The 13,290-nt window shown below is 39.9% G+C and overlaps 2 protein-coding genes across 3 annotated transcripts in view; both read right to left on the bottom strand.

The window, feature by feature from the left end:
- tmprss3a (transmembrane serine protease 3a) overlaps nucleotides 1–9,431 on the bottom strand; it is a 23,015-nt gene extending 13,584 nt beyond the window's left edge. Inside the window, exons 1-6 of one of the 2 annotated variants that reach the window (XM_008438546.2) lie at nucleotides 9,322–9,431; nucleotides 9,160–9,197; nucleotides 4,738–4,972; nucleotides 4,315–4,431; nucleotides 2,306–2,422; nucleotides 455–578 (exon numbers count right to left, since the gene is read on the bottom strand). In XM_008438546.2, the coding sequence (XP_008436768.1) occupies nucleotides 455–578; nucleotides 2,306–2,422; nucleotides 4,315–4,431; nucleotides 4,738–4,972; nucleotides 9,160–9,197; nucleotides 9,322–9,340 (650 nt within the window). In that variant the 5' untranslated portion in view covers nucleotides 9,341–9,431. The remainder of the gene's footprint in view (nucleotides 1–454; nucleotides 579–2,305; nucleotides 2,423–4,314; nucleotides 4,432–4,737; nucleotides 4,973–9,159; nucleotides 9,198–9,321) is intronic. The other variant, XM_017303001.1, reaches the window with a different exon arrangement.
- Nucleotides 9,432–10,661: 1,230 nt separating this feature from the next.
- LOC103482427 (fibroblast growth factor 4A-like) overlaps nucleotides 10,662–13,290 on the bottom strand; it is a 6,054-nt gene continuing 3,425 nt past the window's right edge. Inside the window, exons 3-4 of the mRNA XM_008438580.2 lie at nucleotides 12,639–12,742; nucleotides 10,662–12,178 (exon numbers count right to left, since the gene is read on the bottom strand). Of these exons, the coding sequence (XP_008436802.1) occupies nucleotides 11,999–12,178; nucleotides 12,639–12,742 (284 nt within the window). The 3' untranslated portion in view covers nucleotides 10,662–11,998. The remainder of the gene's footprint in view (nucleotides 12,179–12,638; nucleotides 12,743–13,290) is intronic.

Genomic DNA, 13,290 nt, shown 5'->3' with positions numbered 1-13,290 from the left:
AACTGCACAAACGAAAATTTTAACGGCACAAACCTGCACAAACGGAGCACTAACCATTCAGACTATTTGCTGGATTTTTTGACGTGGGTGGGGTGTCAGCTTCACACAGCTACAATACATGACTGCAGGATTGTATCCCCGACACCAAACAACAGTTACAGTGCATACTAATGAGACTCCACCACTCAGCACCTGTAACTGTGGTATATTGATCTTTGATATATTAAATATTCAACTTGTTGGTCTTGTGTTAAATTGTGTATTGATTCTAATTTCTTTGTTCATGTCAAGTCATCTTAAGTTAAATGAAGTAAACTATTTTCTGCCTTCACTCTCTGTGGATAACAGGCTAAAGCTTCAGATTAAAATATTAACCCAACTCTAAGCAGAAAAAGAGAAACACATTTCAAAATTAGCAATTAATATTAAAAAAAAAAGAAGAAAGCAGGAAGACCTTGAGTATCCCAGTTGCTTGCAGGCAGAGATCCCCAGCTGGTTGCTCCATTCCTCAGAGCACACTGTCCTCCACTCTCCTCTCTTTTGAACCTGCAGAACTGAGCTCCTGCCACTCAGACGTACTAATGAACAGACAGATCACAAACAGTACAGTTAGTAAAATGTTATCTGTATGTTTCTTTAGACAAATCTCAATTTTAACTTAACCTTCCTGCATTAGGGCGACGCTCAGGAGGCGCACAGGAAATTTCACGGTTGGACAGCGGAGAAAGAAGAAGTGCTCTCACCAGACCGCCATTTTCCAAAACCACACAAAAAACCCTCCAGGGTCACGCACAAAGAAAAAAAAAACCTAACCCATCCTGACCCATGATTTAACAGCTTTTTGGTCTGACATTTTTTGTCTTTATTGAGGTGCATACAGACAGCAGATAACTTCAGACTGTTTTATTGCCATCTATGGGGTATCTGACTTTTGCTCCGCTCTTCCTTTGCCTGTACAACAGGCCATCTCTTTTGGGATGGTTGTCATTCTCACAGAGTGGAAGTCTGTCTCACCTCAATCGTTTAAGTACTGGCCGAATAACATGGTTTCCTGTTTACATCTCAAAAGAATATGCTACACTCGCAGTGATAATGTTCCCAGACATGTTAGCCTCAATGTTTATGGCAGTTGGCAGAACACTTAGAACGCTGACGCTATTGCGCCCTCTACTGCGCATGCAGGAAACTTTCAGGTCGTTTGCCCGTTCAGACTGCAGAACATATACAGGTCGCATATGTGTGGCAGTGTGAACGACCCGGCAAAAAAAAATCCGATTTGACAAAAAAATCAGAATTGAGTCACTTCAGGCTGCAGTGTCTCTGCTGGCTTACAAAACATGGAACTGCCTTTTGTCACAGTCGCCTGGCAACCTCTCAACCAATAGAATGAAAGTGTTGCAGTGGGTGCGTTTGTTTTCTTCTAGCAGGTGTGCCTGTATGGCTACTATCGCCTGCGCCACCGACTGGACGTAAGGAGAAACAATGACGTCAGCGTTCTGCTTCGTAGTACACTAAATATCCGCCAGCAGTGTGTTGCTGCTCGCTAACAGCTACTGATATTAGGCCGAATTTTGTTCACCCAACCAATGACAACAGTCATAACGTAATATCTATCTAAGATGTTTGTTGCCACAACAGTCCACCATCCACATGTTAGACTATCAGACTCCTACTTCACAGTGGATACTTTCAACCTCAGTTGGCCTTTCAATCTGCATTTTCATGATTATTCTGTATGAGGGACAGGAACATGTTGGCAAATAGGAGGGCATGAATGCTCATATGAGGGAATTCTACAAAGTTAAAGACTCAATACCATCTAGTACTCCACTGTTGGATTTTCTTAAATTAAATTTAGAATTAGTATGTGCATGTATGATCTATGCAGTTCACAAATGGATGGGATCATGAAGAAGGAACATCATATGACATATATGAATATTAACATTTAAAGACATTAGCCAACATGTCAAACCTTGGGTGATAATAGGTATATTGATCTGTTGTAAAAAGCTACAAAGTTTTAATTGACGTCATACAGGTAAAAAAATCAGTTATACAAAATACAAAAACAAATTATGTAAACTTTTAACTTGGGGAAAAAGTTGGGAAAAATAACATCTAATAAATTGTCTCATTAATTGGCTTCAAAAATTTAGAAGTCAGGCTAGTAATCCTTGCTTACCTAAAATAGAAAATATTTGGTCTGATTTTACACCAGACAGCGAAGGAAATAAAGTACAGTGTGTAAATCTGGTTTCAGCTGCAGAGACATGAAATGTGTCTTGATACCAGTGCATCTCACCACAACCAAGCTCATCTTCATGGTTTTCGCAATCCATTGTTCCATCACACTGAGCCATAGCACTGACACACTGGGATGATGAACCACAGCGAACCTTTCCCACACAGCTTAGACCCACTGTAGATGAAGAGATGAAAAATGTGTGCAGTGTAGTCTTTGTTAAATTTGATAACAATGGGTTATCATTTCTTTTGCTTATCCTCAAAAGAAATGAGGATAAGCAAAGTTCAAAATACATGACGCACAAGAAGTTATAAGACAATGATGCTCTGCATATACTCACTCACAAAACACATACACCACTACATATGTAGCCAAGTGAACTAATATAACACATTAAAAAAGGGTTAGAGGTTATTGTGTTTTAGGCTGATTATCTGTCCCAATAGAGCAGGGGTGTCAAACTCCAGTCCTCGAGGGCCGGTGTCCTGCAACTTTTAGTAGTGCCTCTGCTGCACCACACCTGAATAGAATAATTAGGTCATTAGCAAGGCTCTGGAGAACTGAGGAAGTAATTAAGCCATTTGATTCAGGTATTTTGTACCTGGGGCACATCTAAAAACTGCAGGACAGCGGCCCTTCAGGACTGGAGTTTGACACCCCTGCAATAGAGCTAATATTGTGATTACTAGATCTCAGAGGATCTGAGGGAACAATGCCCATATAAGAGCAGCAGTAAGCGTGTCAAACACTGCAAACAAAGATGCCTATTTATGGGCAGGCCCATAAATGTGCCCACCAGGTAATGCTGTCATAATTTAACCAAAAAGATATAATAGAATCATCTTTATAGCCTGTGGAGGCCCATTGGTTGATTGGCAGTGGGCTAATTCAATGAAATCTCTCAGCTCTATTTTACAACCCCAATTCAAATGACGTTGGGACATTCTGGGAAACATACAGTATATCACAAAGACTGAGGAGAGAGAGAGAGAGAGAGAGAGAGAGAGAGAGAGAGAGAGAGAGAGAGAGAGGSAGATTACACGGGGTACTGTGAAACATGAATCTAACACTAAGGCAGAACTAAACAGGAAAAATAATTAAACCACAGTAATTAAGAATAACTAGACACAAGAAATAAACTAGAATCATTAAAGGACTGAACAAAAGAAAATTAGGAACAAAACTGACCTAATTAAAAAAAGGAGACTATGAAACACAGAATACCTCAAAACAACCCAGGACCAGTTAGGTGGTCTGTGAGTATTTGTTAAATGGGTTAAGTGGTCTTCAGCCGGAAAACGTTTGAGAAACACTGATCTAGCACTGCACAACAACTGATGGGCATTTTGTTGTTTTCATACAATTATCAATACTATACCAAGATTTGGCTGGCAAGTTGTTTTGCCATATAAGTAATGGCAGTCCACACTTATTCACTGGAATTACATCATCACAGTTTTTTTCTATTTTGCTCAAATAATCCCAAAAGGAAAATATCTGTCCATCTGTATGTGACATCAATCTGAGATGCACTTGGGTTTTGCAGCAAGACAATAATTCAAAACACCAGCAATTCCACCTATGAATAACTAAAGAAAAATTAAATGAAGCCAAAGTCCTGACAAGAATCCTATTGAGATTACAAAGACAGTTAATTCTCAAAAACCCTTAGAACTAGAACTGGAACAATTTTGCATAGATGAGTTAGCCACAATTCCTCCACAGCACTGGAGGACTCATTGCAAACGCTTGATTGCAGTTGCCTAATCTGTTATTTGGTCCTTTAATAAACATCGACATTTAAAAACTGCATTTTGTGTTTACTTGTGTTGTTTTTGACTAAAATAATTGGTTTGATGTACCGAAACACTGAAGTGTGACAAACCTACGGGGAAAAAAAGGGCATCAAGAAGGCATCAAACAGTTGTTCACAACACTGCAATGAACTGACAATAACCCTGGAACAGAAAAAAAAAGCTTTTTGTACAACAACTGTGCATTAGGATCTTGTGGTTGAGTCAGTCATTGCCAGGTCCAGAGAGGTAACACAAAGCTGGGCTCCTTACCTCCGAGCCCAATCCCGAGAACAAGAAATATCATCAAGATGAGGCTTGAAGCGATCAGCAGTTGAAATCGATGAAGAATGATTCTGTTTTTCCATCCCTTAACCAACTCACTGTCTGCTAATAAATAAAAAAAACACAGAATAACATTTTGAATATTTAGCTGAACCCCTGATTTTTCCCAAGAATAAATACTTTCTCCCAGTATTCTGTACTTTCTGATAATCAGAGTATGTTTTTTCATATTCACAAAGGCTGACATGCGAGATGGATTGTGCCTACTATAGAAGAATGTTGTCCATCTTTGAAGTGTGTAGATGTTGGAGCAGTTGTAGTGTGATCCAAATAATAAAAAGTGATAAAATGTTCCAAACTGCCATGATTAACAGGAAGTGTGTTCATATTGAAAACATCAACATATCTCACCATGAACAAAAGGCTGAACTTTTGTGACTGGCATGGTTGGACTGGGTGCAGCTTGAGAATGAAGCTCTTCTGGGTTGCCTGGATCTTTCTCTGGTTGAAAATCTGCAATAAAGCTGCCAAGTGGACTGACAATAAAAGTGTTGGGGGTTTCTACCGTGGGGAAATCTTCCTCCGTAACCGAAACCACTTCGATCTTGGAGCTGTCTGAACCTCCAACTATCTCTGTCTTCAGTTCCTAAATGAAAGTTATGTAAAGTTAATTTATTTGGACATCCAACTGATCAACATACAGTTAACCCAAAATCATTTTATGGCCATGACAGATTTAAAAATTCACACTGCCACATATGCGACCTGTATGTATTCTGCAGTCTGAACGGGCAAACAACCTGAAAGTGTCCCGCATGCGCACTAGAGGGCGCAATAGCGTCAGCGTTCTCAGTGTTCTGCCAGCCGCCATAAAAAGAAGAAGTGCTCTGTGTTTAAGGAAGTAAACATGGAGGCTAACAGTGGAGCTTAGCTTACATATTTGAAATTGTTGTCCAACCGGAGCAGCATATTAACAACTTAATCCTCATTATAGTCCGTCATAGTTGTTTTTCTTCCCTCTTACGCGTATCAGGACGCAGAATTTGTTGAGTATCAGTGACGTTCAGTTTTCAGATGAATGCAGCTTGGACGTTTGGTCGCATTTGAATCGGATGCGTATCGGATATGGGTCGCATTCGAAAAGAATCCAACCTGTGCTGTTCAGACTGTCATGAAAACAGATACAGGTCGCAATACGTCAAAAAAAAAAAAACAATCGGAATTGGGTTACTTTAGGCTGCAGTGTGAACGCACCCTAAGTTTATTCCACTTGGCGTCGCTCTTGTTATACGTTTCATAGAAGTCTTTAGCCAGCTAGCAACGTATGAAGAACCTCTCGACGCGTGACGTCATTACAGCTTTTTTTATTTATTTATTTTTTTATTGACAATAAGGTGGTTTTCAAAATATCAAAATTAATACAAATTAGTAACAAAACAGAGAGGATAATAATGCCAGGGTGTTACATATGGAGCACAAACAAAATGAAAAGCAAATATACAAATAAAAAGTTAACTCAAAAAGATGTTAAAGTGAGAGCACATGTCCATTGTCTTAATGGCTTTTCTAATTTTTGAATACTGGAGAGATATAATATATTGTTTGAATTCCTTTTTAAAGGCTGAAAAGCGAGGTTTCTGAGAATTTAGATTTATGTATATGATATTTTGCGACTAATAAAATTAGGTTGATAATATAAAAATGTTTTATTTTATTAGTGGGATAAGAGAAGAATCCAAACAACATATTTACATAAGTGAGGGAAAAGTCATCAAGAATTGTCAAGAATCATTACAGCTTCTACTTGTCACAACAGGGCGGCGGATGAGGAGCACCCCGGTAGTAGTCGCCTTTCTCTGCGTTTGATCTTGGCATTTGTTAATGGTAGAAAGCACCGGAATGGCAACTGCAGGGAAGGGCAATTGGTACCGGACTGTTCCATCATCCGCCACACTATTGTTACAAGCGTAGTGAGCATGAAGTCAGTGTAGCTTAGCCTAGCACCGAATGTCAGCCATGACGAGGAACGGCGGGCGGGACTTCCTTCAGAGGTTCGCTCACCCTGTGGGCCACGAGACATCGTCCTGCGGGCTGCGAGAATGAGACCTCTGTCCATCCTGCTGGTGCTAGGTTCAGATTTCTAGTGGGTGTGTGAGCACACCCCCTGTACACATACAGGGACCCGGTCATTAGCCCCGCCCCCTGGCCAGACGCTGTCTTGTTCCGCCACTGTGTGTGAGCACCGTTAACTTTGTTTTCTTCAGAGTATGTTTGAACAGCTTCCATGTTCTCACTGTCTTCTTCGTCACATGCTTCTTTTAGTACTGACTTATATTCGTGATCCACCATATTCGCAATGACATTTTTAGCTAGGATGCGCTGAACTCTGTTGTGCACGTAGACATAAGATCTGCATGTATATGTACTCCAATACGATCTTGCTGTCAGTGTAGTACACAACATCATTAAATGCACAGTCCATTTCTCCTAAAATCAGCTCTGCAACTTCAACTGTGAGTACTGCAGCACATAGCTCCAATCTCGGAACTGTCAAACCTGCTTGAGGAGCCAACTTTATCTTTGCAAACACAAAATCGACTTTTGTGTTGTCTGCTGTTAAGACCTTTATATAAGCAACAGCAGCAATGGCTTTTACCGACGTGTTGGCAAAAACACAAAGCTCTCTCCTTTGGGCATTTGCTGTGGAGAGGGAAGTATAAGGCCATGGTATTTGGAGATGTTGCAAATGTCGAAGACAGTCTCTCCATTTAGTCCACTCAGCCTTCATGCTCTCTGGAAAGGGTGCATCCCAGTTCTCTGTTAGACTGTTAAGTTCCCGCAGTAATAGTCTGCCTTGAATTGTGATCAGAGCGAGAAATCCAAGTGGATCATAGAAACTACTCACTGAAGAGAGGACACCTCTGCGTGTAAAAGGCTTTTGACTGTTTGTAAACTGGAACGTGAAGCTGTCCGTATTTATGTTCCAAGACGATCCCAGACTGTGTTCTCAGCAAAAATATCCAAGTTCTCGATGTCTTTAGCTCAATCCTCAGGCGGAAAGGCCTCTAGTACAGCTGGCCTATTAAAGGTGTAACCGGAGGTTAGAGGATGCAAGAGTGTTCTGCACTTGTTTTAGGATATGAGCTGGTGCTTCTTCAGTGGTAAATGACTTCAATGTGTCATCAACATAGAAATCCCACTCAATGAATTGGCGCACATCTTCACCGAAGTGCATTTCTCCATCAACAGCAGCTCTCCGCAGACTGTATATGGCGACGGAGGGAGAGGGACTGTTCCCAAAGATATGCACTCACATACGGTAGTCAATAACTTCACTGGAGAGACCGTTGTCTTTGTACCACAGACACAGTGTAAAAAGTCTCTGAGGTTTTCTGTGACGACAAAGCAATGAAACATGCTCAATGTCTGCAGTCACAGGTTCCTTCCTAAACCTCATCAATGTTCCTACCAGACTATTGTTGAGGTCAGGGCCAGTGAGTAATACGTCATTGAGTGAGTCACCCTCATATGGTGCACTGGAGTCAAAGACGACTCAGATTTTGTTGGGTTTCTTAGGGTGGTAAACCCCAAACAAGGGTAAATACCAACATTCTTGGTCTTTACTAAGAGGTGGAGCAACTTCTGCGTGGCCTCTACTCGGCAAGTTCTCCATAAACTCAAGGAAATGGGCTTTCATCTGAGGGCGTTTGTCCAGCGTGTGTCTAAGGCAGTGGTCCCCAACCTTTTTATTACCGCGGACCAGTCAAGACGTCGCAATTTTGCTGCGGCCGGCGGGGTTTAAGACGTCATATTGGTGTTCCCATTAAAGCCTTTTTTCTCTTTTTTTGCCCCAATTTTCCCTTTATGACAATCTTACCACGTCCTGCAGTGCGTGGTGCTACGTGGTGGTGTCTTGGCCCGATTACCGCAGCTTGTGGGGTTTTCCTTGACAGTCCATAAAGACACATTTACAAAACGGGCTGCTTGACTGAAGGACGGCTGCAGTTGCACCACAATCCGTAACGCATGGCTCCTTCTTTAAGTTTTGCTTTACGCAAACTTTGACGCAAAGTTCATTTTTATACATGCTGACTTGTGCGTAAAATATGGCGGCGCACATTTTTTGTGCGTATGCATGCCTTATACACAAGGCCCAAAGTCTGTCAGTGATGCACTTCACTGACAGACTTCATTCATAAGTTCATCATTCTAATTTTCAGCTTTTGTTTATGTACGGATTTACCGCATCTGGATTTTTCTGGTGCAAAATTACACGTCTCTCGCATCAATGTTATAAAAGTCAGATAAAATGCGACACATGACTGTTCAGGTTGGAAACACTTTGAAAACAATCATACAACTTAGTACCATGTAACTGGGTCATTCCGACTGTCAATAGAAAATTAGATATATGTGAGATATTGGGGGGGAAAAAGTAAATTGGGTCCCATTTGCCTTGTGTGTGGAAATAGCCTGTGTCTAGATGCCTAAATGCATTGAGTTTCTGCAATGTGATAGGCTAACCTGTTCTGAGTGCAAATAAGCAGTTAGGCGTCACTGATAAGGGAGGCAGGTGGTGAATATTGAAACTTAAAAAAAAATGATTTTATGAAGTCCAGTCTACTTCTTATCTTCATTTGTTCCAACTTTCTCATGCATATTTTCTTGAAATATTAATCAGGAAACAGAAATGAATACAAGTAAAGTTAGAAATACAAAATACACATGAAAATTACTTCAGAATTGCCAAATGCACCATTTGTTTTCAGAAATTCTAAAAGAAATACTTGTACAAACATTTAATTTGATCATTTTTCAGTTTTTGTCCCTTACTGTTGTAGTTGATGTATCAGTGGCATTAGCAGCAGGATCTGTGAAGAAACATGGGGTAGAGGGTCAATGGAGGGGTAAAAGGTAATGGAAAAACAAGAATCAGCTAAGAAAAATACAGTATGAAGTAATTCTATGAACCTGTAGCTTACAAATTAAACATACCTGTTTCTGCAATACTCATTATGTCATTGTCCACATGCAATTTTGTTTTATCTGATAAAAATTAAGTCCAACCACACCGTACTTTCAATGACAATGTGCTCCCGTTTTTGTTTTTTATTTCCTTTGTACTCCGTCTTCTGTCATGTCTCCGGTTAGAAAGAGACACCTGAGTGGCTTGGCTCTCGGGTCTGTGGCTCAGGTTGCAGAATCCCTCCCACTTGTTGCATTGGATTACAAATGGCCGTGTTCCAGAAATCCAGAGAATGAATCTCTTGGTTATTTGCAAGTACTGACAGTTTTCCTTTTCTAATTCTACATACACTGAGCAAAGGGGTGGCTCAGCTATTCAAGGAGGTTTAAGGTTCAAACATTTTTCAAATAGGGACATGCAAGTTTGAACATTTTCTCCCTTAATAATAACTACTTTCTCTTATTCACAGCATTTTGTGTCGTCTTTGAGTAATATTTAAAAGGCCAGACACATAGAGCCATTTTTGTCAGGCAAGGTGTTTTAGGTGAAGGCAAACCAAAAAATGAATGGAGGTGTGGAGTTCACAGTTCTTAAATTATGTAGCTTCCTGTGTACTTCTAAATCTGGTCCTTAGATGTCTCTAGTGGCGTGGGGGTGGTAATATAAATACGTCACAAAATCAGAATACCACAAGGTCTTAATCATTTACTATTAATTCCGGCATTACTGCAGTTGTAAAAAATAAATTCACTAATAAAACACCATACTTTTTCATGTTCTTAAGGATGTAGAGCTAATTAAACGAGACTTTAAAGTGGTTCCAGTTTCACTCGATAGCCGACCTGTTGAAACTGAGCCAGATACCTCATTCCTGAACAGTCAGCTCAACTTTGCTGAAAACACTGACTATATATTTTTTTAAAAAGTTCTCAGAGACTCTACCTTTTAAGAAAACTTAGTGATCTTGGAGTTAGCCAATTAGATTGTGTACAAGACAATGTTGAGTGTTTTAACTTTTGTCATCATAAGTTGTGTAAGTTTTCTTCTTTGAAGAAAGGGTGGACACTTTAGTAGCTGTTAACGGTGTAATTTTGTGACCATTACCTACCATTCACATTGTGTGTCCCGTCACTGAAGCGAAGCAGCAAGCCCTGCAGTTCTGGACAGAGATCTGAGATGGGAAGGAGTCAGAGTCTTACCTTTAGTCAGAGCTGACCAATAGAGCTGACTAAAGATGAACGACATTTTACATTGTTCATATTTAGGTCCCACCCCACTAATGTTTTTTTTTAAATAACTTTATTTTTGTTATTTTTAGGTTGAACAATACATAGAAATGATAAGAGACAGAAAAAACAGAACTGAAAACAAAAACTGCACACTAGGGGGAGTCTCTTAATTAAATAACACAAGGGGACCCTTTATATCCAAAATCAGTCCGGTAATATTGATGTGACGTTTGTCCATTTTTCCCATTTGTCCTGGCATTCCTCTTCCTGTGTCCTCAGTCTGTGTGTTAAAATCTCCATCTCAAACAATGAGTTCACAGTCTGTAACTCTGGATCAATTTTGAATTCTTTGATAGCATTATCTCCCTGAAGCGCTCCTCCGATATTTACCCTCGTCTCATTTCGGGTTCTAATTCTCTTTTTTGCTTGCCTTGAGTCGTGGGTCTTCTTTTGTTTACCTGTCTTGGTTTTTGGACCCAGCACTACTCCAGAAATTAGGCATTTCCCTGAAAGGTAGATTTTTTTCTCCGCCTTTAGCAGCAGCAGCACACTGCTAGCTTCCGCTAGAACGACTGGTGCGCACTGTGCATACACAACCGTAAACGACAGGGCAAAGACGCCTCCTAGCTCTGATTGGCTGTTTTGGTTCGGGAGCTGTGTATTTTTCTAAATGCTATTAGGGGCACAGGGAAGATGCAGAGGGACTTGATGCTTTTTCATCTTCTATTTTCAGGGCATAGTGAATTTTTTAACAGATATGAAAACAAAAAAGTTACATGGTGCAGGAAGAGATTCTTTCACTTTCGTCCCAAAAGCCTATTAGGACAATGTTAAAACTATGGAGTTTTTAACATATTTGCATAAAAGAGTCGCAAAGAATCCTTACTATTCCAGTGGCATGTCCTGCTGATTTTGATTATCTAAATAAAACGACAACAATAATAACAATCTATTTTATTTACAAGCACCTTTCAAGATTTTCTAGGTCATTTTACATTAATAAAATAAAAACAACATATCACAAACAAAGGTTAAAAAGTGCTAGAAAGACATATAAAATACAAACAAGTGTTTATGTTGTGACAGTGAAGTGGGATATGCTAATCTGAACAGATGGGTTTTGTGAAGACATTTGAAAATGTTCAGCGATGATGTTGCTCAGAGATTCAGTTGGTGGGTAGACCCGGGTTGGTGGACGGCCCCGGGCACGTGGCGTACAGAGAAGTGAGTCAAAAGAGGAATGAAGGATGTGAGACGGTGTTTAAATGTGAAAGAGACGAGTAACATAAGGATGGCTTTGAAAGTTGACAAGAAAATTTTGAACTCAGTGCAGAAATGGGTGAGAAGTCAGAGGAGATGCTTGAGAGCAGAGTGATGTGTAGAATATAGCTTATCTAAAAACCCAGGGATGTTAATCAATAACAAGCATCAACTTTGTCATAGGTTTCAGGAGCTTGGGAAAGCTAATGGACAGACGTCACGTTCTCCTTGGTAAGAAATGAGCACAGGACTGATTTGGGCCCACACTGTTGCCCCTCCTGAGCTGTCCTCTGTGGGAAAGTGCCAGGTAGTTGCCCGGGTGGGACAGAGAAGAGTAGGTGGTGTAGTGATTTTCTTCTACGTTTTCCTTGAACAGACAGTTGTCAGAAAACGGCTCCTAGACAAAATGAATAAATAAAGTAATCTTCTGTTATTTGACTTCATTTCAATGTATGACTATTAGAGTTCCTTTAAGGGGCAACATACTTTTACACTAAACTTGGCCGTTGCATTTAGCTCATCTGAAGTTGTGCACATTCTTTATTATTCACTAAAACCACACAAAGTGATAAAAACAATTTTGTTACAACATCCACGGAAGAGCTGGCGGATCTTGTGCGCAACAAAGACTGAGAGGGGGGGAGTCCATGCTCACGTTGTTATTGCCAGATCAGAAAAGGTCAGCAGCATCTTTACAGTGGTGTTTGTGTGATACAAACACCACTGTATCCATTACCCAGGATATATTYATATATCCTAGTATATAGCTATACGAATAGTCATTAACCAATAGAGCATATCCTCATAACGGGGAATATATAAACATGTTAATATGTTGTGTGCAGCAGACTGCGTACCTCTCCATATGCCAGTCCTTGCCCACTCATACACAGGTACAAGCCACTCTTCAACCCTCTGATTCCTACCACTCCACGCCTCACAGCAAACAGCTTCAGCCAGCCTGGAGGAGATGCAGACACACAGTGAATGTTCATGTGTTAAACTGACACTGTTCCAGTAACACTTGCAAACAACAAGTTTTCCACTCTAACCTCTGACCAAAGACTGTAAGTTAATTGTGCAGTAAAATCTCGTTTGAAGTGCATCCAAATCAATGATGAGACCTGTTTTTATTATTTATATCTTAAAAAACAGAAATGTGTGCTCTTTTCTTCATTCTCGCAGATTCCCTGTGTGCTGATCAAATATAGAATCATCAGTTTCCAAGCAAATTATTCAATCTTTTTTAAACAATTTCTGAAGGATTTTAAGATTTCAGTGCTGACCAGGTTTTAATATACTGTAAATCTAACTTCAAGTGTTCAAAGCCCCATACAACAGATTCCACTGTCAGACTTTATAAAAGTCAATATAAAAGTCTGTGAAAAACTAAATACACCAAAAAATGCTTGATACACCCTGGTGGAAAAAATATATATATTAAAGTATATTTTAAATGTGAATGTGTATATTTAAAATATACATTTAAAAGTATATTTTAAATGTATG

The sequence above is a fragment of the Poecilia reticulata genome, linkage group LG2 (assembly GCF_000633615.1).
Source record: "Poecilia reticulata strain Guanapo linkage group LG2, Guppy_female_1.0+MT, whole genome shotgun sequence".
Lineage (NCBI taxonomy): Eukaryota > Metazoa > Chordata > Actinopteri > Cyprinodontiformes > Poeciliidae > Poecilia > Poecilia reticulata.
This window is presented reverse-complemented; position numbering and strand designations above follow the sequence as displayed.